At 49.2% G+C, this 27,933-nt stretch overlaps 1 protein-coding gene across 1 annotated transcript in view; it reads left to right on the top strand.

The window, feature by feature from the left end:
• Nucleotides 1-18,104, top strand: part of LOC138301476 (E3 ubiquitin-protein ligase TRIM39-like) — a 197,789-nt gene extending 179,685 nt beyond the window's left edge. Inside the window, exon 9 of the mRNA XM_069241989.1 lies at nt 16,582-18,104. Within this exon, the coding sequence (XP_069098090.1) occupies nt 16,582-17,126 (545 nt within the window). The 3' untranslated portion in view covers nt 17,127-18,104. The remainder of the gene's footprint in view (nt 1-16,581) is intronic.
• The last annotated feature ends 9,829 nt before the right edge of the window (nt 18,105-27,933 follow it).

The raw sequence follows: 27,933 nt of genomic DNA, 5'->3' as shown, positions 1-27,933 counted from the left end.
GCAAGTTCCAGCTCAAGATTTAAACCTGGCTCCGGGCTTTACCACAAAAACCAGAACTCAAGGGAAGGGAAGAATCCCAGGAAAAAATATCTTCCAAGAGTCAAGCAAATTACATGGACAAGCAACTTCTGAAGTGCAGGATCAGAACAAGAGAAATACAAGCAGGAGCAAGGAATCCAAACAGAAACCACAAGCGAGCAACTAACTACAAGAGACGCTGTGATGCGTCAGGATTCCATCCAGATCTCCTTATATACTAAAGACCTTCCTGAAAGACCGGAAGTAGTTACCTCCATCGCACCTGGGGCAAAGAAAGGGAAGTGAAAGAAAATTAAAGTTTCTAGCACGAAATGGAAAATCAGAACTGGAATAAGTAAAAAGGTAGAACTGGAATAGTTATTCCAATTAATACATCTAACGTTATTAAGGCGCCGCCTGTGTGATTCCCCAGTTAGGAAGAAGAATAAGAGCTCTGCAAGCGCAAAGAATTTCTTGCACCTATGAAGCCCAACGAGATCAACACAACATGGAAGCCAGCGTGGAGCAGCACTGATTTAAAACTGTCCATGTCACATGGTGGTGCACCAGGAAGGCAACTGGACACAAGACCAGTGAAGGTAGGACTCTTGCTCTTGGAAGACCTAAAATGTTATTATAGATGGAGCAGCGCTTTGGCTAATAAATAAAACACATGAGAGGTTTTTGTGCAGCGCACGACCTGAACTAATGTGTTTGAAGGCGCTCTTGTATATCATAATGAGCTAAAAGTTGGTTAGAGAAAAGTATTTACCTAGGACCACACGGGTTGGTCAAGCATGAAAGCCACGATAAATCCCAGATCCCAGAATGTGCACTTCAGCCACTAGATGGGTATTTCTTTCTGACATCACAGATTCATAATTTAATTCTTGGAAGATAAGATTAGAGGATTGGTGACAGGCAGATTCCACATTGTTATTTGTGGCATTTTTGAAAATTGCGAACTTTGCCTAACACAAGAGTGCTTCACAACAGACAGAGACTATCTTACACCTGTGTTTCAGATTTGCCAGGATCCGCATGATGCTGAGCAGCAGTCAGGATTCAGACCTGGTTCCACATATTACACAGTCCGCAGTGGTGGCCACTAGGCCACATCACCACCTGTAAGAGTTCAGCTCGTTTTGACTTCAGGTGCCAAGAGGACCTCAGGTTGAGCCAGAGCCAGACCTCTGGCTAGACCCTGATTCGGCCTCTCAGTGGCTCGACCACCTGTAGTAAGCTCTTGTCTGTTATGTGCTTTGTGGCTTCTTTATAACACAGCTCTGGGTGCCTTTCATTTGCACCCCATGAAATGTTGGCACCACGTTCTGCCAATTTGATCTTCTATAAATATTTATTCTAAATTCACAATTTTTTTTGTAAACCGTTACACATGGTGAACTATCAGGTGAACTGAGCTCAAACTTGAATTTCACATCATCTCCATTTGTGTATAATATGCACAAATAAGATGCAGACCTTTGTGAGTGCAGGGTGAGCTGTGTGCTTGTGTAAGAGCAGACTCAGAAGTGTGCTGGTGTGATCACAAACAGAGTGATGTACCCATGTGAATGCATAAGGAAGGGGGTCCCCCTATGAGTGCAGGATGATCTGTGTGCTTGTGTAAGAGCAGCCTAAGAAGTGTGCTGGTGTGATCACAGGCAGAGTGATGTACTCATGTGAATGCACAAGGAAGGGGGTGTCTCTGTCAGTGCATGGTGAGCACCGCTTCTGCCTGAATGAGGGGTGGATTTTGTGAGTCCAGAGTGAGCTGTGTGAATGTGTTTGTGCAGCGAGATGGTGTGCCTTTGAGTGCAGACTGAGTGGTACCTGTGTGAGTGCAAGGTGAGCAGCATTACTGGTTGATTCCCGGTTGAGAGGTGGGTCTTTGAGAGTACAGGGTAAGCTGTGTGCCCTTGAGTGCAAGAGGAGCAGCGTTCCTGTGTGAATGAAGGATTAGGGGTGGGCCTATGTGAGTACAGGATGAGCTGCGTGCCTGTGAATATGTTTGCACATTGTTGTGTCTATGAGTGCAGGGTGAGTGCATGGTGAGTATGTCCTTGTGAGCCGTGGGCCAGTGATGTTCCTGTATGAGTCCTGGGGAGGTTTGTACTTGTGTGTTTGCAGGGTAAGCTGTATGAGGGCAGAGTGAGAGTAGTGCCTGTGTGAGATGTGTGCCCCTGTGAGTGCACGGTGAATAATGTGCCCTTCTGAGCACAGTGAGGGTTGTGCACACATGAGTGAGTGAAGGGGGAGTGGTGCCTCTGTTAGTGTACTGTGAACAGTTTCTGTATGAGGGGTCAGAGGTTCAGTGTGAGTGAAGGGAAAATGGTGCCTCTGTTAGTGTACTGTGAGCAGTGTCTGTATGAGGGGTCAGAGGTTCAGTGTGAGCGAAGGGAGAGTGGTGCCTCTGTTAGTGTACTGTGAGCAGTGTCTGTATGAGGGGTCAGAGGTTCAGTGTGAGTGAAGGGAGAGTCGTGCCTCTGTTAGTGTACTGTGAGCAGTGTCTCTATGAGTCAGGACTTAAAGGTTGAGAGCTGTGCCTGTGTGTTTGCAGGTGAGCACTGTGGTTGAGTGATGTACTAACACAAATGAATTGTGACTTGAGTGAGTGCAGAGGGAAGGTGTGTATCCTTAAGAGTGTAGAGTGAACTGTGCCTGTGGGTCATGCCTCTGTTACTGATGTTAGTGATGTCCCTGTGTGGCTGCAGAATGTGCTTTATGAGTGCAGGGTGAGCAGTATATGTGTGATTACATGGTGAAATGTGTGAGTTGAGGCTGAGTGCTGGGCCTGGCTGTGTGCAGTGGGAAGAGGGTGCCCTTGTGAATGCAGGGTGGGGTGCGTTAGTGTGAGTGAATAGAGAGGGGAGTGTCCATGTGACTGAGGGGTGGACTGTATGCCTTTGTGGTGCAATGTAAGAGGTGTGTTTGTGTGAGGGGTGCCAGTGTGGGTGAAGGTGTGGTGGTATAGGTGTGTGTGAGGTGTGCCAGTGTGGGTGAAGGTGTGGTGGTATAGGTGTGTGTGTGAGGTGTGCCAGTGTGGGTGAAAGTGTGGTGGTATAGGTGTAGAGGAAGGTGTGCCAGTGTGGGTGAAGGTGTGGTAGTATAGGTGTGTGTGAGGTGTGCAGTGTGGGTGAAGGTGTGGTGGTATAGGTGTTTGTGTGAGGTGTGCCAGTCTGGGTGAAGGTATGGCGGCCGCTGCGCGACAGTGGTAGCGACCCTTGACCCAAGGGTAGGTCGCTCCCCCTGCCGCTGCAGCTCCTCCAAGTTCCCGAGTTCCTGTGTTCCTGAGACCCACCTAACTGTAAGTACCCCCCTCCTCCCAGCCCCTCGCCCTGCCCCGCGCCACTCACCTTCTCTTCTGCTCCTGCTTCTTTTCCTCCTCTCTGTCTCTTCCTCCTCGCTCCCCCTCTGCAATCTTCTTCTGTGTTCTTCTGTTCTTCTGTTCTTCCCTTCTGTTCTCTTCTGTGTTCTTCCGGTCTTCTGTGTTCTTCTTCTCTGTTCTTCTCTGTGCTTCTGTGTTCTTCTTCTCGGTTCTTCTGTGTTCTTCTGTGTTCTTCTCTGTTCTTCTCTGTTCTTCTGTGTTCTTCTCTGTTCTTCTCTGTTCTTCTCTGTTCTTCTCTGTTCTTCTCTGTTCTTCTGCTCTTCTGTGCTTCTGTTCTTCTCTCTTCTGCTCTTCTGCTCTTCTGTCTTCTGTTCTTCTGTCTTCTGTTCTCCTGTCTTCTGTTCTCCTGTCTTCGGCTCTTCTACCTCCTCCGTCTTCTTCCCCCGAGCCTGCCCTCCTGCTCCTTCCTCATCCCCCTCCCTCACTCGCCTCCCCCTCTCTCACCCCTAGCTAACCCGTTCGCTATCTACCTCCCTCACTCCTCCTATCTTCCTATCTCTCTAGCTCCCTATCTCACTATCTAACTCCCCCACTCTCCACCTCCTCCTACCTACCTATCTGTCTATCTATCTATTTCCCTATCTATCGACTTCTCTATCTATTTTCTCTATCTATTTCTCTATCTCTCCCCCCCTCCCGCCACCCCCTCTACTACCTATCTCCCTATCCTCTCACTCTACCTCTCTCCCTCACCCACCTCTACAACCCCCCCTCCCCTATCTTCACAACCCTACTCCTATCTCTCTCCCTAATCTCCAAACCTCCTAACACTCACCCTCCTCCACCCTAAACCCCCTCCCCCAGCTCCTCTCACTCTACCTGTCCCCCCCCCTCCCTCGCGCTTTCCCGCCGCGACCTCCTGCACGCCCCCGCCCCCCAGCTCCCATTCGCCCCCAGCTGACCCCTCCCCCCCCCTCCTACCTCTTATGGCGGCCGCTGCGCGACAGTGGTAGCGACCCTTGACCCAAGGGTAGGTCGCTCCCCCTGCCGCTGCAGCTCCTCCAAGTTCCCGAGTTCCTGTGTTCCTGAGACCCACCTAACTGTAAGTACCCCCCTCCTCCCAGCCCCTCGCCCTGCCCCGCGCCACTCACCTTCTCTTCTGCTCCTGCTTCTTTTCCTCCTCTCTGTCTCTCCCTCCTCGCTCCCCCTCTGCAATCTTCTTCTGTGTTCTTCTGTTCTTCTGTTCTTCCCTTCTGTTCTTCTGTGTTCTTCCGGTCTTCTGTGTTCTTCTTCTCTGTTCTTCTCTGTGCTTCTGTGTTCTTCTTCTCGGTTCTTCTGTGTTCTTCTCTGTTCTTCTCTGTTCTTCTCTGTTCTTCTGTGTTCTTCTCTGTTCTTCTCTGTTCTTCTCTGTTCTTCTCTGTTCTTCTCTGTTCTTCTGCTCTTCTGTGCTTCTGTTCTTCTGTCTTCTGCTCTTCTGCTCTTCTGCTCTTCTGTCTTCTGTTCTTCTGTCTTCTGTTCTCCTGTCTTCTGTTCTCCTGTCTTCGGCTCTTCTACCTCCTCCGTCTTCTTCCCCCGAGCCTGCCCTCCTGCTCCTTCCTCATCCCCCTCCCTCACTCGCCTCCCCCTCTCTCACCCCTAGCTAACCCGTTCGCTATCTACCTCCCTCACTCCTCCTATCTTCCTATCTCTCTAGCTCCCTATCTCACTATCTAACTCCCCCACTCTCCACCTCCTCCTACCTACCTATCTGTCTATCTATCTATTTCCCTATCTATCGACTTCTCTATCTATTTTCTCTATCTATTTCTCTATCTCTCCCCCCCTCCCGCCACCCCCTCTACTACCTATCTCCCTATCCTCTCACTCTACCTCTCTCCCTCACCCACCTCTACAACCCCCCCTCCCCTATCTTCACAACCCTACTCCTATCTCTCTCCCTAATCTCCAAACCTCCTAACACTCACCCTCCTCCACCCTAAACCCCCTCCCCCAGCTCCTCTCACTCTACCTGTCCCCCCCCCCTCCCTCGCGCTTTCCCGCCGCGACCTCCTGCACGCCCCCGCCCCCCAGCTCCCATTCGCCCCCAGCTGACCCCTCCCCCCCCCTCCTACCTCTTATGGCGGCCGCTGCGCGACTGCGCAGCGGGCGCGCGCAGCGGGCACGCCACTGGCGTGCCGGAGGCGCGCCAGAGGCAAGCCCGTCTGCGCCCGTCCGCGCCTGGCCCGCGCCCAGCGCCACGACCCCTGGTCCCCAGCTCCCCCAAGCCCCGCTGATCCGCTACGACCCCACCACCCTCCACGCCCTCAACCCAGGGCGCTCCAAAACCTGCTTCCTAGCTCACCCCAAACGCACCCATGGACCCTTCGCCTGCAACTCCTGCAAACGCATCTTCCACCACGCAACTACCACGACCACAAGCCCACGCGCCATCAACCACCTCAAGTGCATCCTGGTCAACGCTCGTTCCGTCCACAAGCACGCCGTTGAACTTTGGGACCTCCTGGACTCCACAGCCCCGGACGTCGCCTTCATCACGGAGACATGGATGAACGCCTCCTCTGCTCCAGACATCGCTACCGCCATCCCCGAAGGCTACAAGATCTCCAGAAAAGACCGCACCAACCAAGTAGGAGGAGGTGTCGCCATCATCTTCAAAGACTCCATCAGCGTCACCACCTCCACCGAAGACCCCCCCCTCGCCGCTGAACACCTGCATTTTCAGATTCGCACCGACCCAAGGACCACCCTCAGAGGATCCCTCGTCTACCGTCCTCCCGGACCTCGCGCCTCTTTCAGCGACGCCATCGCCGACTTCATCTCCCCGCACGCCCTCGCCTCACCGGACTACATCCTCCTAGGCGACCTCAACTTCCATCTGGAACAAAACAACGACCCCAACACCACCACCCTGCTCGACAACCTCGCCAACCTCGGCCTCAAACAACTGGTGAACACCGCCACCCACATCGCCGGACACACGCTCGACCCTATCTTCTCCGCCAGCAAACACGTCTTCTTCAGCCACACCTCTGCCCTGCACTGGACCGACCACAGCTGCGTCCACTTCACATTCCGACGCGAGACCTCCCACCTCCGCACTCAACCCATCCCTCGTCGACAGTGGAACAAGATCCCTGAAGAGCAACTCTTCTCCGCTCTCGCCGCCAACCAACCCACCCTCACCACCGACCCCAACGACGCAGCTCTCAACCTCACAAACTGGATCTCCAACTGCGCTGACAACCTTGCTCCCCTCAAACGCACGCATCGACAGACCAACACCAAAAAACCTCTCTGGTTCTCTGACACCCTCAAAGAATCAAAGAAAACTTGTCGTGCCCTTGAGAAGGCCTGGCGCAAGGACCACACCGCTGACAACATGACCGCCCTCAAGAACGCTACACGCGAACACCACCACCTGATCCGCACTGCCAAAAGGAACTTTTTCACCGACAGACTAGACAAAAACAGCCACAACAGCAGAGAACTCTTCAGCATCGTCAAAGAGTTCTCCAACCCCAGCGCCAGCGCCAACGCCGTCACGCCCTCACAGGATTTGTGCGAATCCCTCGCCACTTTCTTCCATCGCAAGATCAGCGACCTCCACGACAGCTTCGGACACCAGACCCAACCATACACCACTGAACCCGCTTCCCCGGACATCACCCTCAACAACTGGACCCACATCAACACGGAAGAAACCAAATCCATCATGAACTCTATCCACTCCGGCGCCCCTTCGGACCCCTGCCCGCACTTCATCTTTAACAAAGCCGACGACATCATCGCCCCGCACCTCCAGACCGTCATCAACTCTTCTTTTTCTTCTGCTACCTTCCCCGAATGCTGGAAGCACGCTGAAGTCAACGCCCTACTAAAGAAACCTACGGCTGACCCAAGCGACCTGAAAAACTTCCGCCCCATCTCTCTTCTACCTTTCCCAGCCAAGGTAATAGAAAAGACCGTCAACAAACAGCTGACCACCTTCCTGGAAGACAACAACCTGCTCGACCCTTCACAAACCGGATTCCGAACCAACCACAGCACGGAAACCGCCCTCATCTCAGTCACAGACGACATCAGAACCCTGATGGACAACGGTGAAACAGTCGCCCTCATTCTCCTCGACCTCTCGGCTGCCTTTGACACCGTCTGTCACCGCACCCTAATCACCCGCCTACGCTCCACCGGGATCCAAGGCCAGGCCCTGGACTGGATCGCCTCCTTCCTCGCTAACCGCTCCCAAAGAGTTTACCTCCCTCCGTTTCGCTCAGAACCCACCAAGATCATCTGCGGCGTACCTCAAGGCTCATCGCTCAGCCCGACACTCTTCAATGTCTACATGAGCCCCCTCGCCGACATCGTACGCAAGCACGACATCATCATCACCTCCTACGCCGACGACACCCAACTTGTACTCTCCCTCACCAAGGACCCCGCCAGCGCCAAGACCAACCTACAAGAGGGTATGAAGGACGTCGCAGATTGGATGAGGCTCAGCCGCCTAAAGCTGAACTCTGAAAAAACGGAAGTCCTCATCCTCGGCAACACCCCGTCCGCCTGGGACGACTCCTGGTGGCCCACGGCCCTCGGCACCGCACCGACCCCCGCAGACCACGCCCGCAACCTCGGCTTCATCTTGGACCCTCTTCTCACCATGACCAAGCAAGTCAACGCCGTGTCCTCCGCCTGCTTCCTCACTCTCCGCATGCTCCGCAAGATCTTCCGCTGGATCCCCGCCGACACCAGAAAAACCGTGACCCACGCCCTTGTCACGAGTCGCCTGGACTACGGCAACACCCTCTACGCCGGGACCACCGCCAAACTCCAAAACCGCCTGCAACGCATCCAAAACGCCTCGGCCCGCCTCATCCTCGACGTACCCCGCAACAGCCACATCTCCGCACACCTGAGACACCTGCATTGGCTCCCAGTCAGCAAAAGGATCACCTTCCGTCTTCTCACCCACGCACACAAAGCCCTCCACAACAAGGGACCGGAATACCTCAACAGACGCCTCAGCTTCTACGTCCCCACCCGCCCCCTCCGCTCCGCTGGCCTCGCACTTGCTGCCGTCCCTCGCACCCGCCGCTCCACGGCGGGTGGGAGATCTTTCTCCTTCCTGGCGGCCAAGACCTGGAACTCCCTCCCCACCAGCCTCAGGACCACCCAGGACCACTCCGCTTTCCGGAGACTCCTAAAGACTTGGCTGTTCGAGCAGCGATAACCCCCCCTTTCCCCCCTAGCGCCTTGAGACCCGCACGGGTGAGTAGCGCGCTTTACAAATGCTAATGATTTGATTTGATTTAGGTGTGTGTGAGGTGTGCAGTGTGGTGAAGGTGTGGTGGTAGAGGTGTAGAGGAAGGTGTGTCTATGTCAGTGGCGGCGAGTGGTACATGGCATAGGTGTGCCTGCAGGATGATTACTGAGCACATAACAGACATGAGCTTACTACAGGTGGTCCAACTACTGAAAGCCCGAGTCACGGTCGAGCCAGAGGCCTGGCTCTGGCTCAACCTGAGGTCCTCTTGGAACTTGAAACTGCCCAGGCAAATGTTGTCAGACCAGCCCCCGTACGGTGCATAGCGAGTGCAACGAATAAGCCTGACCACTACAAAGGGGGGTTTGGCACCCCTCCCCAAGAAAGGTTTGGAATCAATGGTACATTCTACAACACATTTGTCATTATACATTAAATTGTATTAGCTTTCTTTTAAAGCATAGTAAATGATGACCTTATTGTGCATCAGTATAGCCACCCACTTAAACATGTATAATTAGGCATATTTTCATGTGTGTGGGTTATAGATCCAATTAGAAAATCCGCATACAAAACGTCAAAGTGCAGTTAAGACTCCTGTTCACTCAGACATGCTATCTTTGTGCAAAACAACACGGTGCACATTGGAAAGCAATTTCTGTATCAATGTATTAACAAGGAAGACACAGTTTGGTAATCATGTCATCTCTAATCACACCACAATGTGCATTGTTGTGAAGTCCAATACATATATTCCTCAATTACTGAATCTTTAGGTGATTAACGCAGAAAGCCTGAAGAACCAATCTAGTCCTTCATTCTGGCAATTTATTACCCCCAGAACCTCTGAGATCTGATCAGGAAGACAAGGTCCCCTCAGGACGAGTTGCAGGTGGGGAGTTCTCGCTGAGGGAGGGCCAGGGCCGTGTTTATCACTGATGGCCGACAGTGCAACAGTCTCTGTTGGAGCCCTTCAATGATTCCCTCCCTATGCCTCCAACAGTGCCCCCATCTCTCCATAGTCCCTCTCTTACATCTCTTTAGTTTGTTTTGTAGCACCTCTCATACCAGTGTAGGGTGTCAGAGCAATTTACATCACACACACATACAGGGACAAAGAACCAGACGTGTGTAAATCAGTGTATAGAAAACGTTACATAAGGGAAAGGGGACTGCAGGGTGTAGGATTCACATGTCATCCACACTGGTAGCATTTTTTAAGAGAGCTTGGTCTGGGGAAGCACAAACTCAGGATTCAGAACATAACACAGTAGTTAGGTTTGACTTTAATAAGAATTTATTTCCAACCAAACAAACCTTTTTAGCAACATCAGGATAATGAAACACTGGGAAAAACATAAGGGGTCATTACGAGCTTGGCGGGCGGCTACCGCCGCCTGCCAAGCGGTAACCGCTGTGCGGCCACCAATGCGGCCACACTCCCGCGGACCCCATTACGACATCCCCGCTGGGCCGCCGGCCCAGCGGGGATGAGGCCGCAACATAGGAGCCGGCTACTAATGGAGCCTGCGGTGTTGCGGCCGTGCGACGGGTGCAGTAGCACCCGTCGCGTTTTTCACTGTCAGTGAAAAGCTGCCCGGGGTCCTGTTAGGGGGCCCCTGCACTGCCCATGCCAGTGGCATGGGCAGTGCAGGGGCCCCAGGACACCCCTTACCGCCAGCCTGCACCGCCAGGAAACAGGCTGGCGGTAGGGGGGTCAAAATCCCCAGGGCAGCGCTGCTTGCAGCGCTGCCCTGGTGGATTATCACCGCCGGGGCTAAAACGGTGGGAAACCGCCAGCCCCGGTGGTGCGACCGCGGCCGCCGCGGTCGTCATACGGCTCCCCGTACCGCCAGCCTGTTGGTGTTACGGACGCCACATTACCCCTGACCCCCTTAGCTTTCTAACCTGTACCATTCAGTCTGCATGCAGCTCTTTGATGACGGTTCATAGCTCACTGTGCTAGATTATGATTGCAATTTATGGATTGCACAGTCAATCAATCAATCAATCCATGGTTGTAAAGTTCAGCTACTCACCTGTTAGGGTCTCAAGGCACTAGGGGGAAGGGGTTGCGTAGCGTGTACAGGTGAGGTGGATTAAAAAAGCCATGTCTTCAGTTCCTTCGTGAAGCTGGGGAGGGAGGTGGTTTGTCTGATGTGGATGGGTAGACGTTTCCAGGCGGTGGCTGCACAGTAGGAGAAGGAGTGTCCTCCTGTTCTGGTTTTCCTGATGCGGGGTACTTCTGCGAGAGAGAGCTAGGCTGAGCGTAGGGCTCTGTGGGGTAAGTGGAAGTTGAGTTGCTGTTTCAGGTAGGCTGGTCCGGTGTTGTGGAGGGCTTTGTGTGCGTGGGTGAGGATCTTGAAAGTGATTTCTTTCTCTATTGGGAGCCAGTGCAGTGTACGTAGGTGTTGCGAGATGTGGCAGTGTCGGGTTAGGTCGAGGATCAGTGGTGGCGGCGGCTTTCTGGGTGAGTTTTTTGTTGATTCCGGCATAGAGTGCGTTACCGTAGTCCAGTCTGCTGGTTATGAGGGCATGTGTGACGGTCTTCCTATGTTCGAGGGGGATCCATTTGAAGGTCTTGCATAGGAGGCGGAGGGTGCGGAAGCAGGTGGAAGTGATGAGTTGATTTGATGGTTCATGCTGAGGTCGGGCCCAGGGTGATTCCGAGGTTGCGGGCTTGGCTGGCAGGGGTGGGCGGGTTTCCGTGGGTGGGTGGCCACCAGGAGTCACTCCATGCGTTGGGTTGAGGGCACAGGTTGAGTACTTCTGTCTTGTCTGTGTTGAGCTGAATGCAGCTGTCTCTCATCCAGTTGGCGACTGCTTTCATTCCTTCGTGGAAGTTGTGTCTGGCCTTGTCGGCTTTGTTGGAGAGAGAAAGGATGAGTTGAGTGTCATCAGCGTAGGAGATCATGTTTATTTCGTAGCTTCTAACGAGGGTGGCTAGCGGGCCATGTAGATGTTAAACAGCGTGGGGCTGAGGGAGGATCCCTGGGGCACTCTGCAGGTGGTGGGTGTGGGAACTGCAAGGAAGGGGGCGAGTCTCACTCATTGCGTTCTGCCGGAGAGGAAGGATGATTCCAGTCTTATCTTGATGCCGGCTTTGTGGAGTCTTCTTATCAGGGTGTGATGGGAGACTGTGTCGAAAGCTGCCGAGAGTTAAAGTAGGGTGAGTGCTGCCGTCTCTCCCTTGTCCAGTAGGGAACAGATGTTGTCTGTTGCGGCCAGGAGGGCTGTTTCGGTGCTGTGGTTTGACCTGAATCCAGATTGGGAGATGTTGAGGATGGTCTTCTAAAAACGTGGTGAGTTTGCTGTTGACTGCTTTTTCAATTACTTTCACAGGAACTGGAAGTATGGAGATGGGCCTGAAGTTTTTGAGGTGGGTGGGGTCTGCCGAGGGTTTCTTGAGGAGGAGGATGATCTTGGCGTGTTCCCAGTTGTTGGGGAAGGTGGCTGCAGCTAGTGAGCAGTTGATGGTGTGGTGGAGCTTGGAGGCGATGGTGTCTGCAGCTCTGCTGAAGATGTGATGGAGGCATGGGTCAGTGGGGGCTCCGGAGTGCATGGACTTCATTGTTTTCAGTGTTTCTGCGGTAGAGAGGGGTGTCCAGGTGGAGACTGTAGGTTTGTTGGTGTCAGGGATTGGAAGGGGGGGGTTCTGTGCGTGGGTTGTCCTTGTTGAAACTGTCATAACTGTTGAAACAGTAACAAAAGAATCTCTGTGACAAAAGCAGTAACCCGCTGAGCCTTGCATATAAATTACTGTTCTTTGATGCACATGGCAATCATTCTTTGCAGCATGCATATATATCCTCTGTGCTACCTTAGATGAGTTAAAACAGCCATTGACAAAACTATCTTCCTCCAGAAGGTACATTAATCAACACAGTTATCTTGACACTTTTATTGTTGCCTAAAAACTGCAGGCTATACAAGGAACTTTGCAGTGCTTTTAAAAATGCTGCACTGCTACAAAACCAGCTCCAACTAACAAAACTGCCCCCCTCCTTTCCAGCCTCCCGGGGAAACAGCCGATGCCCGGTGCGGCCTTGAGAACAGGACGCATGGGTGAGGGGTATGCTTGTGTGGCTGCAGAGTGTGCTTTTGTGGGTGCAGGGTTCGCTCTGTGAGTGTACGGTGAGCACTGTCTGTATGAGTCAGAGGATGGGAGGAGTGCCTGTGTGCCTGCTGGGTGCAGGGTGAGAGGTGCGCCTGTGTAAGTGCACAGTGAATAATGTGCTTGTGTGCCTGCTGGGCGCAAGGTGAGAGGTCTGCCTGTGTGCCTGCTGGGTGCAGGGTGAGAGGTGTGCCTGTGTAAGTGCACAGTGAATAATGTGCCTGTGTGCCTGCTGGGCGCAGGGTGAGGTGCGCCTGTGTAAGTGCATGGTGAATAATGAGCCTGTGTGCCTGCAGGGTGCAGGGTGCAGGGTGAGAGGTGTGCCTGTGTGCCTGCAGGGTGAGAGAAGTGCCTGTTTGTTGCAGGGAGAGATGTGTGCCTGAGTGAACACCCTGAGAGGTGCTCCTGGTGTTGTAGGGTGAGAGGTGTGACTGTGTGTTGCAGGAGGTATGCCTGTGTGCCTCTGTGCTTAATTTGTAAATAAAAACGTGCCAGTGCCCAAAGCCCTCCTCTTAAATACGCGGCTGCTGCAATTAAATGTGGGAACACGGAATACTGAGGCGGCGTGATCCTGAAGGCATCTCAGGCCTCTTCAATCCTTTTAAAGCCACTCCCTGCCCCTTCTGATCACTCTAGCAGCTTTCTACTTTCTCCCTTTGTGACGTTTTTCCCTTCCTCCGTCTTTCCCATATGTGTCTTTTTGCTCGCAGCAAATGCTTGAGGCAGAAGAATAAGCGCCGGCCCTCAAAAATAGGTGCCGGTGCTCAGCACCAAAAAACAAGCACAAATTAAGCACTGGTGTGCCTGCAGGGTGCCGTGTGAGAAGTGTGGCTATGTGAGTGCAGGGTGAGTGATGTGCGTGTCTGCCTGCAGGGAGATAGGCGTGCCTGTGTGTTAAAAGGTGAGGGTTGTGCCTGTGCGCTGCAGGGTGAGCGGTGTGCCTGTGTGTCTCAGGGTAAGAGGTGTGCCTGTGTAACTGCAGGAGGTGTGCTGCAGGGCGAGAGGTGTGCCTGTGTGTTGCAGGGTGAGCGGTGTGCCTGTGTGTCTCAGGGTGAGCGGTGTGCCTGTGTAACTGCAGGGGGTGTGCTGCAGGGCGAGAGGTGTGCCTGAGAGCTGCAGGATGACAGTAGTGCCTGTATGTTGCAGGGTAAGTGGTGTGCCTGTGTGTCTCAGGGTGAGAGGTGTGTCTGTGTAACTGCAGGAGGTGTGCTGCAGGGCTAAAGGTGTGCCTGAGAGCTGCAGGATGACAGTAGTGCCTGTATGTTACAGGGTGAGAGGTGGGCCTGTGTGCTACAGGATGAGTGCCTGTGTGAGTTCAGGGTGAGTGGTGTGCCTGTCTGCCCGCAGGGTGAGAGTGGTGCCTGTGTGTTAAAAGGTGAGTCGTGTGCCCGTGTGTTGCAGGGTGAGAGGACTGCCTGTGTGACTGCAGAGGGAGGGGTGTTTTGTTTGAGTGGAGAGTGAGTTGTGCCTACGGGAGTGAAGGGTGACTGGTGTACTTCTGTGAGGGCAGCGGTCCTGTTTGGGTGCAGGAAGTTCTTATATGACTGCTGAGTGGCTAGTATGTGTGCACGGTGTGCCTGTGAGTGCACAGGAACAGGGTTTTGTAGGTTTTTGCTTGCAGGATGAGCAGTGTGCCTGCATGAGTGCAGGGAGCGGCATGTTAAAGTCACACCTACTGGCATTGCCAATGCCTTTTTCATGGTCGGTGTGTGACTGTGAGGCCTCATACGTGAGACATTGGTTTACCCGCGGCCGTACACCGCCACCTACTGGCTCTGGTGTGCTAGGGAATAGCCAGAAAAATACAATATCCCTCACTTTGCTCCAAACCCCAAATGGCAAAGAGAGCGAATGAGGTGAGCGAGACCAGCTGCCGTCAAGGGGATTCACGCCCCTCTCCTCCCCTCACACCACCACCCCTCGAGGGAAATAGGAAATGTCCTTCCTTCTTTCAGTTTTTCTTACCTTCCTGCCTTGTTGTGTTGCTTATTTGCATAGTTGTTCATATTTCTTTCCTGCCTTCCTTCTTTTTCTCCATTCTTCTTTCTGTCCTTTTATCCATCCATCCCTTCTTCCCATCCTTCTTTCTCTCATCCATCCGTCCAGCGATTCATTCATTCAACCACCCAGCCATCTTTCATAAAGTTATCTACCTATATTTCTGTTAATCCATCTCTCATCTATCAATCCTTTTCTGCATCCGTTCATTCTTCTTTGCATCCAACAGTCCATCCATGCCTGCATCCATCCATCTGACCATTCATCTGAACTCTTCAGCATCTTCTGTCCTTTTCTTCGGCCATTCATTCTTCCATTAATCCATCCGTCTCTTCAGTATCCTTTGTCCTTTTCTTAGGCCATCCATTCAATCATCCATCCAACTTTCAATCATAAATGTATCTACCTATTATTCTGTTCATCCATCTCTCATCAATCTATCAATTCTTTTCTGCATCCGTTCACTCTTCTTTGCATCCAACAGTCCATCCATGCCTGCATCCGTCCATCCAAAACGTGTCAGCAAAACATCTGTGCTTAGCACAGTGCGCGCCCAGCTGGTATTTTGCATCCAGAAATATAGTACAAGTAGCATTTCACTTACAACAAGCCAGGACTATTGGCTTTGTCAGTGGTTGTTAGTTGCATAAGATAAATAAGCAACAACAATGACTTAGTTGTAATAAATGTTGAAAATGCTTCAGTTCTGAAATGAGACTGTGAAAGAACTAAAAGGGGTCTCTCGAGTTACATCAAAGGAAGCGCAGGGGGGTGATGCTGCCGAGGTAAGGTTATTATTATTTTTTTTTCGGGCAAAAATGGATCCCGATAGGGACCAGTCTCAGCACCTGCTTTTTAAAACTGAGCACCGCAAGACCCGGCCCACTTAAAGCGCTGTTCACCAGCACCTACATTTGGTGGCCTCTTGAGCTGAGAGTCAGACGCTAATCGGACCTACCCACCCCAGTGGACTGAGTGACATCAGGTCAGTCACTGATAATGAGGGGACCTCACTGACTGTTTATAAATGACTCTGAAAATAAGGAGCTGGTGGACGTCCTGCCATGAAAAAGAGTAAAAGATGGAAGAAGAAAGTGACGAGGTGCTCACTCTGCTGTCATGGTGTGAATGAGGCTAAAGAGGGATGTGTGCTCACATGTATGTACAAGATTCAACTGACATGATTCTACAGCAGCATCCGCCCTGCAGCCAATCACAGCGCCCCAGACACGTCTCACAATCTACCCTATCAGACGCTGAAGTGATGATAATCACCATCGTGGGAGCTTGTCTTTATGTAGCGCCCCATGGAGTAGTGCTTTACCTTCTATGCGCTGTAAGTGGAAACAACAGGAGTTGTCAGGCAGTTTATTGCTCGACATGTGATTTGAAGTCACCCTGCCCCATGCGGCCTCATTTTGGTTACATCTGTCTACAAAAGTTTATCAATTCACCTAGGAAACTGCCCGACTGATAAACCCTGGGCAGATTTTTCTGGGTTTGTTCTCTGCGCTCAAAAAAGAACTTGGGGTGTTAGTGACACGGTTGGTTCTTGGCCTCGGTAACAAACATTCCTTTCAACAGTAGAGAGTTGTAAGTTTAATGTAACAAATGTAACCCAGAGATAGCCGCACGTCCCGTAGGTGAGAGATCACAGGAACTGACGTCACATTCCTGTCAGCTCCTTATATACCTACAGGTGCAAACTGAACTCCAGCCGTGGACAATACACAGCAGTAAACAAACACAGTGTGTATATTTACAAACATAACATCATGTCCTGACATCCTGTGTGTGACAATGACCCCCAGTGCGTTATGCCACATTATAACACCCTCTGACCTCTGCTTCTGTGTCTTGCAGCTGCGGTGACCCTGGATCCTGACACTGCGCATCGGAGCCTCATCCTGTCCGAGGATGGAAGGAGCGTGAGGCACAGAGACAGAGCACAGGACCTGCCCGACACCCCCCAGAGATTCAATCCTGTCATCAATGTCCTGGGGAGAGAGAGGCTGAGCTCCGGGCGGCATTACTGGGAGGTGGAGGTGGGGGACAAGACCCGCTGGACCCTCGGGGTGTGTGACGAGGCTGTGACCAGGAAGGGGGAGATCTCACTATCACCTGAGAAGGGATACTGGACGGTGTGGCTCAGAGATGGTGAATACGAAGCTCACACTGTCCCCTCCACCCTCCTGACCCCCCGTGCGCCCCCCAGGGCTGTGGGTCTCTTCCTGGACTACGAGGCGGGCAGGCTCTCGCTGTACAATGTGGATGACCGGTCTCTGCTCTTCACCTTCTCCGGGGCCTCCTTCCCCCCCACCCTGCGGCCCTACTTCAATCCAGGACTCAGTGATGGAGGGAGGAATGCAGGGCCGCTGCGGATCCTGCCGGTGACAGGGCGGGAGTGAAGAGACCCTCAGCAGTGCCGGGACCTCAGTGCTTTACAGGGGCCGGTACTCACCGGGACTGAGTACCGGCATTTTTTTATTTTCTCCCCTGAGTACCGGAACTTTTCCTCTGAGAAGGAGAGTACCGGTACTCACGGGGGTGCTGTCATTGACAAGTGGTGCTGCTCAGGAATTCCTGCCTCAGCAGCAGTTTCAGTTTCAAATGCCTCTCAGAGGGTGGAAGCCGGGGCTGAGCTGCTGTAAGAGCGCCTGAGCAGCGGCTCTTGTTTGTAGGACTCGGTGAGCTAAAAGAAATCTCAGCATATAAAGCATGTAATGTAAAAATCAGGGATGGATTTAAAATGTTACATATCAAGCCACTTAGGACTACCAGGCCCTGCTCACATATTTTGTGGGAGTCCACACACATTATGCATAGAACAAAGATCGACAATGACCATTTTTAAATATTTTTTTATGGTGAATACTGAATCCTTCAGGGCACTCCTTCTGGTGCAGGCTCTACGACATTTTTGAGAGCTGCCACTGTGTGGCAGTGCATGTGTAAGACAACATGTAAGCAGTGCTTAATTTGAGCCAGTGGTTTCTTCTCCGGTGCAGGGCACCAGCACTTATTTTTGAGGGCCGCCACTTAATTTTCTGCCTCAAGCATTTACTTCAAGCAAAAGACACATATGGGAAAGACAGAGGAAGAGAAAAACAAAAATGATTCACATGGGAGAAAGCAGAAAGCTGCAGGAGTGAGCTGAAGGGGCAGGTGAGGTACTGGGTTTTTCAGAACCGGTACTGATCCGGTAACCCAGCGGTGCCAGGGTACACCCAAAGACCTCGGGTACTTTCCTGATTCAGACTACAGAAACTCAGAGTCTTCTAGGTGAAGTCAAAGATCGAATTTATTGGCTGCAACCAATTGACAAGTGTCCTAGAAGTACAACAGCACGATTTGTATGTTCTCAGGAGACTGTGTTTCAATGCAAAGTCAGGTTTCCTTATATACAGTTTTTTAAGCTTCAGGCAAACATTCTTGACATTTTGGTTGGTCATTCACATGTTTTCACTACAAAGGAAAAAACAGTGTCATGATGAAACCTTATATTTCATGTCATCCAACCCATAATAAATTACCCGGCAAGGCCTAGTATTTTACATCAGATAAGTGTGGACCCCTAATAAAAACGGGCACCTCCCCCTCGTAAAGTAAGAAGAAGAAAAGAGCAGGTGCAGGTGTGAGCAAGTTAGGCAGGGTGTGTGAGCGATAATAAGGGTTTTATGGCCTGGTGTGCCTTGATGCTATCTGATTCGGCCACTGGGAGAGGGACTGACCAAACAGGTTTGGCCTGAGGCAATGGTTCCAGCTTGCCCAGGCCAGAGAGAAGTCAATCAAGGTGTACGTGTCCTTGGAATCAAATCTGACTGTATTATAAGCCTATGTGAGGGCAACTTTTAAAAATGGCTGCTGTGTATAAAATGGGAGCCACGAGTGCAGGACGAAAATGGCGATTTCGAGGTGAAAACGCTGCTGGAATTGAGCGAAAATGCTCATGCTTAGTGTACTAGTCATTATCGGTCTTTTGATACTAAAATCGTACTGCTGTGGCAAAGTAAATTACATGGGTCCAGAATTTTTAGAACCACAAACCCTCCTTTTGCCCTTACATAGGCAATAAACCTATTCTCATGCTAATCTGAGTCCAGGTCTATGTTTATAAGGCCATGGAGATGTTGCTGGAGCAAAATTCTAGTACTTGGTAACTCTCTCTGGACAGGTCTCCTCGAACATGAAGTAGCACAAAAAGGCCACATATGGCAGGACAAAATAAGGAATACCTCTATCTGCAGTAGGTGGCATAAGATCACACACCCAACAATTAGTGATGTTCACTACTAACTAGTGTTGATGCAGAAGCTGTACAAAAGAATTGCTTACGAATTCTGATCTTCTAACCTGCTCATGTTCAGGAAAAGGGTGAAAAGAGTGCAAAGAAACAATAGTAGGAAAAGACATAGGTTGGGAAGTGGGTGCAGAAGTCAATTGAGTAGAGAAAAACAATCCTACCCATAAATGACAACGTCATGTTTAAAAGACACTAGAAAACACGTTATTAAGAACATATAGACAACGGGAGAAAGTAGTGACCACTATTTACAAATGAAATAATAATTATTCACAACCCTAACCAAAAAGCAAATCCTAAAATTATCTAGTAACATTTTTAGGGCTCCTCTGCATTTCAGTAATTTTTGTATGTTCAGGTGGAACAGTGGTGACTCTCATCAATGCTCTAAGGTGAAAAGGGGGTACTCTTTCCACAGAAAATGGACTTTATTCTGCTTTTACTAAACAGAATAGTACTTTAAAACAATGCCAGCAAAACAATCAGTCTCCTAACACCTAGTCTATACAATCACACGGAAACCTCTTGTGAAACCAACTATGCCCAGAGTCCGTTCAAAAAGCCTCTCTGGCAGGCTTCTATTGTCCATCAAATTTTCTTTTGTTGTTTTCTTTCGCATGGGCCTCTCAATTCAGGCCTCTTCGTGAGAAAAGTACTGCTTAGTTGGAGTGCCCTCCTGGCAAACACCCACAGCTCACTCGAAAGTCTCAATGTCTTAAAGCAATGCACCGGTGTCTCTCCTCTGTGGCAGACACTACAAACAATGTGCTCTTCATTGATCAAGGGCACAAATCATCTCGTGCAGACGCAAGCACCATTAATTGGGAAATAGCTCAAGCTCAGCAGCACTTTCAGACTCCAACACTCATTATTTAGTGTCAGAGGACGCTCAAGCTGCTCTTTCATGGGCACCACAATATAGTGCCTTTTTCCAAACTTGAAATCTCCGGTGCACTGCCCTTCTTCCGTTGGAGCAAAGAAAAGGGGGTGTGTGGCCAAAACTCAGGCCAAGGGGCTCAAGGGATTGCACACTGTCAGAGGTTACCAGCACATGACAGGTAGAGAAATGAAACCTCAAAACAGCTCTGCCATCAACAACAGGAATCCTTCTCTTTAGTTCTTTTACACTGAAACTTTGGTTTTGTGATGTCCAACGCCGTCTGATGGAGCAAGTACGATATCATGCGCTGGCGATCGCTGTCCAGCTTTGCTACTTCCTGGGTGCTGAGACTGTAGGGCCAAGACGTCCGTCTTTCATCTGTAGCTGTCACTGATGGGAATTAGGCTTAAATCAATGTCCTGCAGGTTATTATGACTTGATACCCGCAGAATCTAGTGACGTAGGAAGTGTGCCACAGCTGTTAGTTTCCTTCAATTTAGTACAAAAACAGTTAATGGTTTTTAACAAGGGGACTGCAAGCAGGTGGTCTGCAATCTTCAAAGGAGTAGCCATACACCATGGGCATAAAATACAAAGACAAAGGCAGAAGGGCAAAACAGGGTCTGTAGCATCTTTAATTCAGTTCTCTCCATTATTCTCTGCCATCTATAGCTACATGAGAATTCTATCTGAATGGATTTCCTCACACAGTGGCATTGTCTAATGGGGTAAACACATATTTGCCTCAATGATTAAGTCTAGGTGTTCCTCCTTACCTTAGAACATCTCAATAGAGAAATCACATGATACCGATTATCAGGGACATGTAGAAACCTTCCTTTAAAAACTGTGCATCAGGTGCACTATGCAATACACAGGCTAATAGTCAAATGTGCAAACAAAAAGACAAGAACTAGAGGGTCCTGATATTTGCATGATTAGGACACATCTGATCCCACAAAAAATTAAAGTAGCAGGAACAGAAGGGAACCGAAAACCAAATTAAAATAGACATTGAAAATTCGTCATGTTCAAAAAGGTAAACATAAGATATCTCCTATTGAGATGGAAAACTTGTCTTACTATAATATTGAGTCAGTTAACCAGTCTATCGCTACCCTGACAGTCAGGCTGGAAAACATTGAAGCAGGCAAATTCTTGAAAACCAGTCTGGTCATACCAAAGGGAATTATACATAACATGGGGGTCCCTGGTACATCACTGCAGTCTGGAAATGTGAACCTGAACAATACATCAATAATAATAAAAGGGCTGACTGGTGAAAGGAATTCGAAAAAGAGAAATGGGACTAGGACATAGCTAAAATCTCAATAACTAAGCATGGTGTGACATTGGTCAGGGGAAGTAACCAAAGAAAAAATCTATAGAAAGAACAAAAAAAATTATTTGGGTGATAGTCAGGCATGTGACACAACACCAAGAGTACGGGTGATACACAAAGGCCAAAGTTACACAAATTTTAACTCTACCGTTGGCGACTACACCATATACGGTACTCCTAGCTAATGTTTCAGTTCCTTCTTCAGGAAAAAATGAAAACCTGGTTTTCTTTTAAGGAACGAAAGCCATATGCTACTTAGGAAACAGAACATCATTAACTAATGTAATATAGAAATTAGGCCACCTTGAGTCACAGATCTATAATTTCATCCTTAGGTCCAATCAAGGATACATAAATGTAGGGCTGCCTGTTCCTTTAAGGGAAGGGGCAGTAACGTGACTAATTGCAGGTGACACACTTTGATCCTGTATATCTCTTTTTATTTTCCTTCAATACCATTATAGCCAAATAGACATTCACTGGTGAAGTGTTGTCTTTTATGTTCACAGCATGAAATATCATTATCTGTGGAATTTAGTAACCAGAACAAGTTCAACCAACTGTTGCGTAGCGATGGGCATCGTCATGACCATCCCCTCACAACACAGGGGAGCTTGTAATAGTATCAAAAGCAGCAACAAACATGCAAAAAACAAATAAAAAATAATAAAAACGCACAAAACGTCAAGCCATCAGATATACTTGCTGTGTATCAAGCACAAAAAGCATAGACAAAACAATAGCATGTGTGAATAAGCGGAGACACACAACACCATGTCATGTACTTTATGCACTGTAAACCTGCAGCCCAAAACCCAATATTTGGGCCTGTTTAATTTGTCAGGTTTAAAATCCTTACCCTCCTTTTGGCAGTAGATCACCAGGCAATGGAAATCTGCTGTCAAATATAACTTTACTGTTTCTCTTCTAACATACAGGACCAGCAAGAACAATTCATGATAGGACCAAATACATGAAAATAAATTTCCATTACTTAACTGTTACCCTCTTGTCAGTTACTTCGCAACATCAAGCCACCTTAGTTTTACCTTTCTAAAAGTAAAAATTGTTACACTGACACTCCATATTAATTTGGCACCTACAATTTCCACTGTGAAAAATAAGTCTTAATTGGCAAATCGTTCTCATTAAGGCATGTAGCCTTCAAAATTTAAAAAAAAGGGCTGCATCTTATTTTCTGTCTAAGACTTAGGGCCTGATTCTAACTTTGGAGGACGGTGTTAAACCGTCCCAAAAGTGGCGGATATACCACCTACCGTATTACGAGTTCCATAGGATATAATGGACTCGTAATACGGTAGGTGGTATATCCGCCACTTTTGGGACGGTTTAACACCGTCCTCCAAAGTTAGAATCAGGCCCTTAATGCAACACTTCGTTTTCTGTCAAATAAAAGCAACTAGCAGGCATCATTTTATTTTTTTTAGAGCGGAGACACAAATGTATCAGTTCTGCAGAGCATTTAACATGATGTTGGGACATTCGAAGAAACCCCTTTTTTTAAATATTTTCCCTTTGGAATTAAGGTGGTCATTCTGACCCTGGCGGTCTTTGACCGCCAGGGCGGAGGACCGCGGGAGCACCGCCGACAGGCCGGCGGTGCTCCAATGGGGATTCCGACCGCGGCGGTAAAGCCGCGGTCGGACCGGCACCACTGGCGGGCTCCCGCCGGTGTACCGCCGCCCCATTGAATCCTCCACGGCGGCGCAGCTTGCTGCACCGCCGCGGGGATTCCGACCCCCCCTACCGCCATCCAGATCCCGGCGGTCCGACCGCCGGGATCCGGATGGCGGTAGGGGGGGGTCGCGGGGCCCCTGGGGGCCCCTGCAGTGCCCATGCCACTGTCATGGGCATTGCAGGGGCCCCCGTAAGAGGGCCCCTACATGTATTTCACTGTCTGCTGCGCAGACAGTGAAATACGCGACGGGTGCAACTGCACCCGTCGCACAGCTTCCACTCCGCCGGCTCGATTCCGAGCCGGCTTCATCGTGGAAGCCTCTTTCCCGCTGGGCTGGCGGGCGGTCTGAAGGCGACCGCCCGCCAGCCCAGCGGGAAAGTCAGAATTACCGCCGCGGTCTTTCGACCGCGGAACGGTAATCTGACGGCGGGACTTTGGCGGGCGGCCTCCGCCGCCCGCCAAGGTCAGAATGAGGGCCTAAGTTCTTTAATTGTATTGATGTTCTTCTGGAGAAACCAGAAATCCCACTTTTAGAGGCCCGTAGGGTCATTCTGCATTTTACAGAGACAAGGCCCTAATTTAAAAGGTCACAAGTGTCAACACGACAGCCTCCTCCATTGTTTATGGGAAAACTAAAGATAGCATCTCAGCAGCATGACTTGAGCCAGCCTCCGTAGCTCTCCTAGCTTCTGCCACTCTGAATCTGTCAAAGACAGTAGGCCTTTCTATTTTCCTTCTAACCTGCAATAATTCACTCTATTTAAAAAAAAAAAAAAATTCCTTTTTAGGCGCTAAAAAAATTATCTCTATTTCCAGATTATTAAACTACATTTACTGTGAATAATTCACAAACCTTAATAACACACATACCAGTTGTTAGAATAAATGCTTGTTGCAATCCCATGCAATGGTACATATTTCATCAACCTCGAATGAATGAACGTCTCAGTAGGCCCAGCTGAAGTTAGAACCTTCAACCTTGATATTAAAACAAGCCTTTGTACTGGCACATTGACTCATTGAATCATAAGAAGGCACAACCTGCAAATATATATCAAACCTAAATGTATGCATTTACTGAAGCCTGAGACACTTTAAAAAGTACTCTGAATGAAAGAAAATGCAGTTTAAACAGTGCTTTTGCCCAAAATCGACTTTGATATTTTAGGCATTAAAAAATCAATATCCTACAATTTTCTTGCATAATATGCATTACCAGAATGTCTATTACACAATCCATGAGTCAGCCATTGAAAATATTAACTTATACTTTATAGAAATGAGCTTGTTTGCTCCTGCGCCAAGGGAAAATTGCACATACAAATGTCATTTTAGCGGTGCAACATAACTTAAATTAAATTTTAATGTTAGGAGGTCATAGTATAGGTATTAAGCTTTATAAATATTAAAAAACGATTTTGAAAGGCACTTATTTTTTTAAATAATTTTTCCATAATTAATAATTTTCTTTTTTAAAAAAAATAAGAACCCAATTATTCTTTTTTTTTTTTTTTTATAATTCCACATATAAAAGCAAGCTGCATCCCTTGCCTATTATTTGGGATACATTAACTCACAAGCCTAAGCGCATAAGCCTAACTTGAAATGCGTCACATTTTTGCGCCACTTTCATTTAAAAGGAAGGTTATGCAAAATTCCACCCATGTTTAACTGGGAAAGTGCTGGCTGAATTGAAAATAGATAATTTCGTTTTTTTGGGGGGGGGCCCTATTTATATCTATTGAATGTGTTTTCTAATTTATTAAGCATTTAACAGCAGTTTTGTATATGTGCACAATTGCTCATTCTATAAATTAAAGAGCAACATATAGCTATGTTAGCACATCACATGGTTCATTTCTGGATTTTTTCTAAGTTTCTACTTAATATTAATTAACCAACATTTTACTTAACAAACTGAAAACATCAAGAAGACCCACAAACACACATTGAGCTCATTTCAGATATAAACAGAAAACACTCAGGACACACAATACAGCGCGCTTTAGCCATTTTTCATAAATAGCGCCGTCGCAATTTACTTACAGAACCGTTTGCAGATCCTAGTTGTAAGTCATATTTACAAGAAAAAAAAAAAAACTTTTCTCAATTATTTCCAAGAATAGCGGACCCATACTTTATTAAACGTGATGGGGCCTACTCCGTGCTTCACATATAGTTCATAGGTTGGAGTTCCAATCGGAGGAACCGGACATGAGTCCTCCAACCGGGAGTCCCTTTTACAACCAAGACAAAACAAATTTCCAAGTCTGCTAAGACCAGGCATCTTCGCTCACTAGTCTAGCTTCAAACTTCAAAGGATTATCGTTTACGATAGTCTCGTGAATACACGAGTCCTTCGGCTTTGGTACTTGCAAGTTCCAAATCAAAGTGATCCCAAAGGGATACCAAACCAAATGTCCAATTAAGGACCAAACCAAGGTGGTCATTCTGACCCTGGCGGTCTTTGACCGCCAGGGCGGAGGACCGCGGGAGCACCGCCGACAGGCCGGCGGTGCTCCAATGGGGATTCCGACCGCGGCGGTAAAGCCGCGGTCGGACCGGCACCACTGGCGGGGTCCCGCCAGTGTACCGCGGCCCCATTGAATCCTCCGCGGCGGCGCAGCTTGCTGCACCGCCGCGGGGATTCCGACCCCCCCTACCGCCATCCAGATCCCGGCGGTCGGACCGCCGAGATCCGGATGGCGGTAGGGGGGGTCGCGGGGCCCCTGGGGGCCCCTGCAGTGCCCATGCCACTAGCATGGGCATTGCAGGGGCCCCCGTAAGAGGGCCCCTACATGTATTTCACTGTCTGCTGCGCAGACAGTGAAATACGCGACGGGTGCAACTGCACCCGTCGCACAGCTTCCACTCCGCCGGCTCGATTCCGAGCCGGCTTCATCGTGGAAGCCTCTTTCCCGCTGGGCTGGCTGGCGGTCGGAAGGCGACCGCCCGCCAGCCCAGCGGGAAAGTCAGAATTACCGCCGCGGTCTTTCGACCGCGGAACGGTAACCTGACGGCGGGACTTTGGCGGGCGGCCTCCGCCGCCCGCCAAGGTCAGAATGAGGGCCCAAGTGTCCAACTAAGGACCAAACCAAGTGTCCAACTAAGGACTGGGAGATGCTCCACTTATACTTAACTGAAAATATCGATGACGTCACCAGAAGACTCGTCTTATCGTTTCGCTCTACCAAACATCAAGGGTCCAAATCAGGGCGATAGCCAGGGCAGCAGTCCTTCATAGCCGTCGGGAAGCGGGGAACCTCGCAGCAAAGACTTTCGGACCACGTCGACATGCAGGGGTCGATGAAGTGGCGGCCTTCCTCCAGAATTTTCACACGAAGCTCCCCACGGACCTCAGGCTTGGACCGGTACCGCTGGTATCGCCCCACGTTTGGGCGCCAACTGAGGTACTGGGTTTTTCAGAACCGGTACTGATCCGGTAACCCAGCGGTGCCAGGGTACACCCAAAGACCTCGGGTACTTTCCTGATTCAGACTACAGAAACTCAGAGTCTTCTAGGTGAAGTCAAAGATCGAATTTATTGGCTGCAACCAATTGACAAGTGTCCTAGAAGTACAACAGCACGATTTGTATGTTCTCAGGAGACTGTGTTTCAATGCAAAGTCAGGTTTCCTTATATACAGTTTTTTAAACTTCAGGCAAACATTCTTGACATTTTGGTTGGTCATTCACATGTTTTCACTACAAAGGAAAAAACAGTGTCATGATGAAACCTTATATTTCATGTCATCCAACCCATAATAAATTACCCGGCAAGGCCTAGTATTTTACATCAGATAAGTGTGGACCCCTAATAAAAACGGGCACCTCCCCCTCGTAAAGTAAGAAGAAGAAAAGAGCAGGTGCAGGTGTGAGCAAGTTAGGCAGGGTGTGTGAGCGATAATAAGGGTTTTATGGCCTGGTGTGCCTTGATGCTATCTGATTCGGCCACTGGGAGAGGGACTGACCAAACAGGTTTGGCCTGAGGCAATGGTTCCAGCTTGCCCAGGCCAGAGAGAAGTCAATCAAGGTGTACGTGTCCTTGGAATCAAATCTGACTGTATTATAAGCCTATGTGAGGGCAACTTTTAAAAATGGCTGCTGTGTATAAAATGGGAGCCACGAGTGCAGGACGAAAATGGCGATTTCGAGGTGAAAACGCTGCTGGAATTGAGCGAAAATGCTCATGCTTAGTGTACTAGTCATTATCGGTCTTTTGATACTAAAATCGTACTGCTGTGGCAAAGTAAATTACATGGGTCCAGAATTTTTAGAACCACACAGGGAGGAGCTGTAAATGGATTAAAGAGGCCCGAGATGGCTTCAGGATTACGCTATCTCAGCATTTCATGCGCACACATTTAATTGCAGCAGCTGCGTGTTTCAAAGAAGAACTTTGGGCACCGGCACATTTTTATTTACAAATTAAGCACTGCATGTGAGGAATGGAAATTAAAATCCAAAGGGTATGCCTGTGAGAATGAAATGTGAAACGTGTTTGTGTGAAACTGAAGGTGATTCAGGGTATGAAATGGATGTTTAAGTCAGGGACATCTTAAAGTTTTTGGGGCCAAACATATTTTGGGGGCCCCTGTATGGAACAGCTTTGAATTAATGATCCAGTTTCAGCTCTTTTGTGCCCTCTTTGGCCAGGTCACTGACAGTGCACAGACACATTCTGACAAATTCTAAATGTGTTAACATCTAATATTCTGGGAAAGTGACGTGTTTTTAAGTTTGTAACACAGCATCGGCTCACTATTACTATAAATAATCTCTTTGACACCCTCCCTTTTCCCATATGTGAAGTACTGTTTTGATGTAAAATACACTTTTTTATGGAGGTTGCATTAAACATAAACACAACATTTGCCTGCAAAATGTCAAACATCACCCACATACAAAATATATTAAAGGAAAACACTATTTAAAACAATCTGTTTAAGAATTATTCAAGGTCATCAGGACTAGACCTTCTTCAGACCAGA

This window comes from Pleurodeles waltl, chromosome 6 (assembly GCF_031143425.1).
Source record: "Pleurodeles waltl isolate 20211129_DDA chromosome 6, aPleWal1.hap1.20221129, whole genome shotgun sequence".
Lineage (NCBI taxonomy): Eukaryota > Metazoa > Chordata > Amphibia > Caudata > Salamandridae > Pleurodeles > Pleurodeles waltl.
This window is presented reverse-complemented; position numbering and strand designations above follow the sequence as displayed.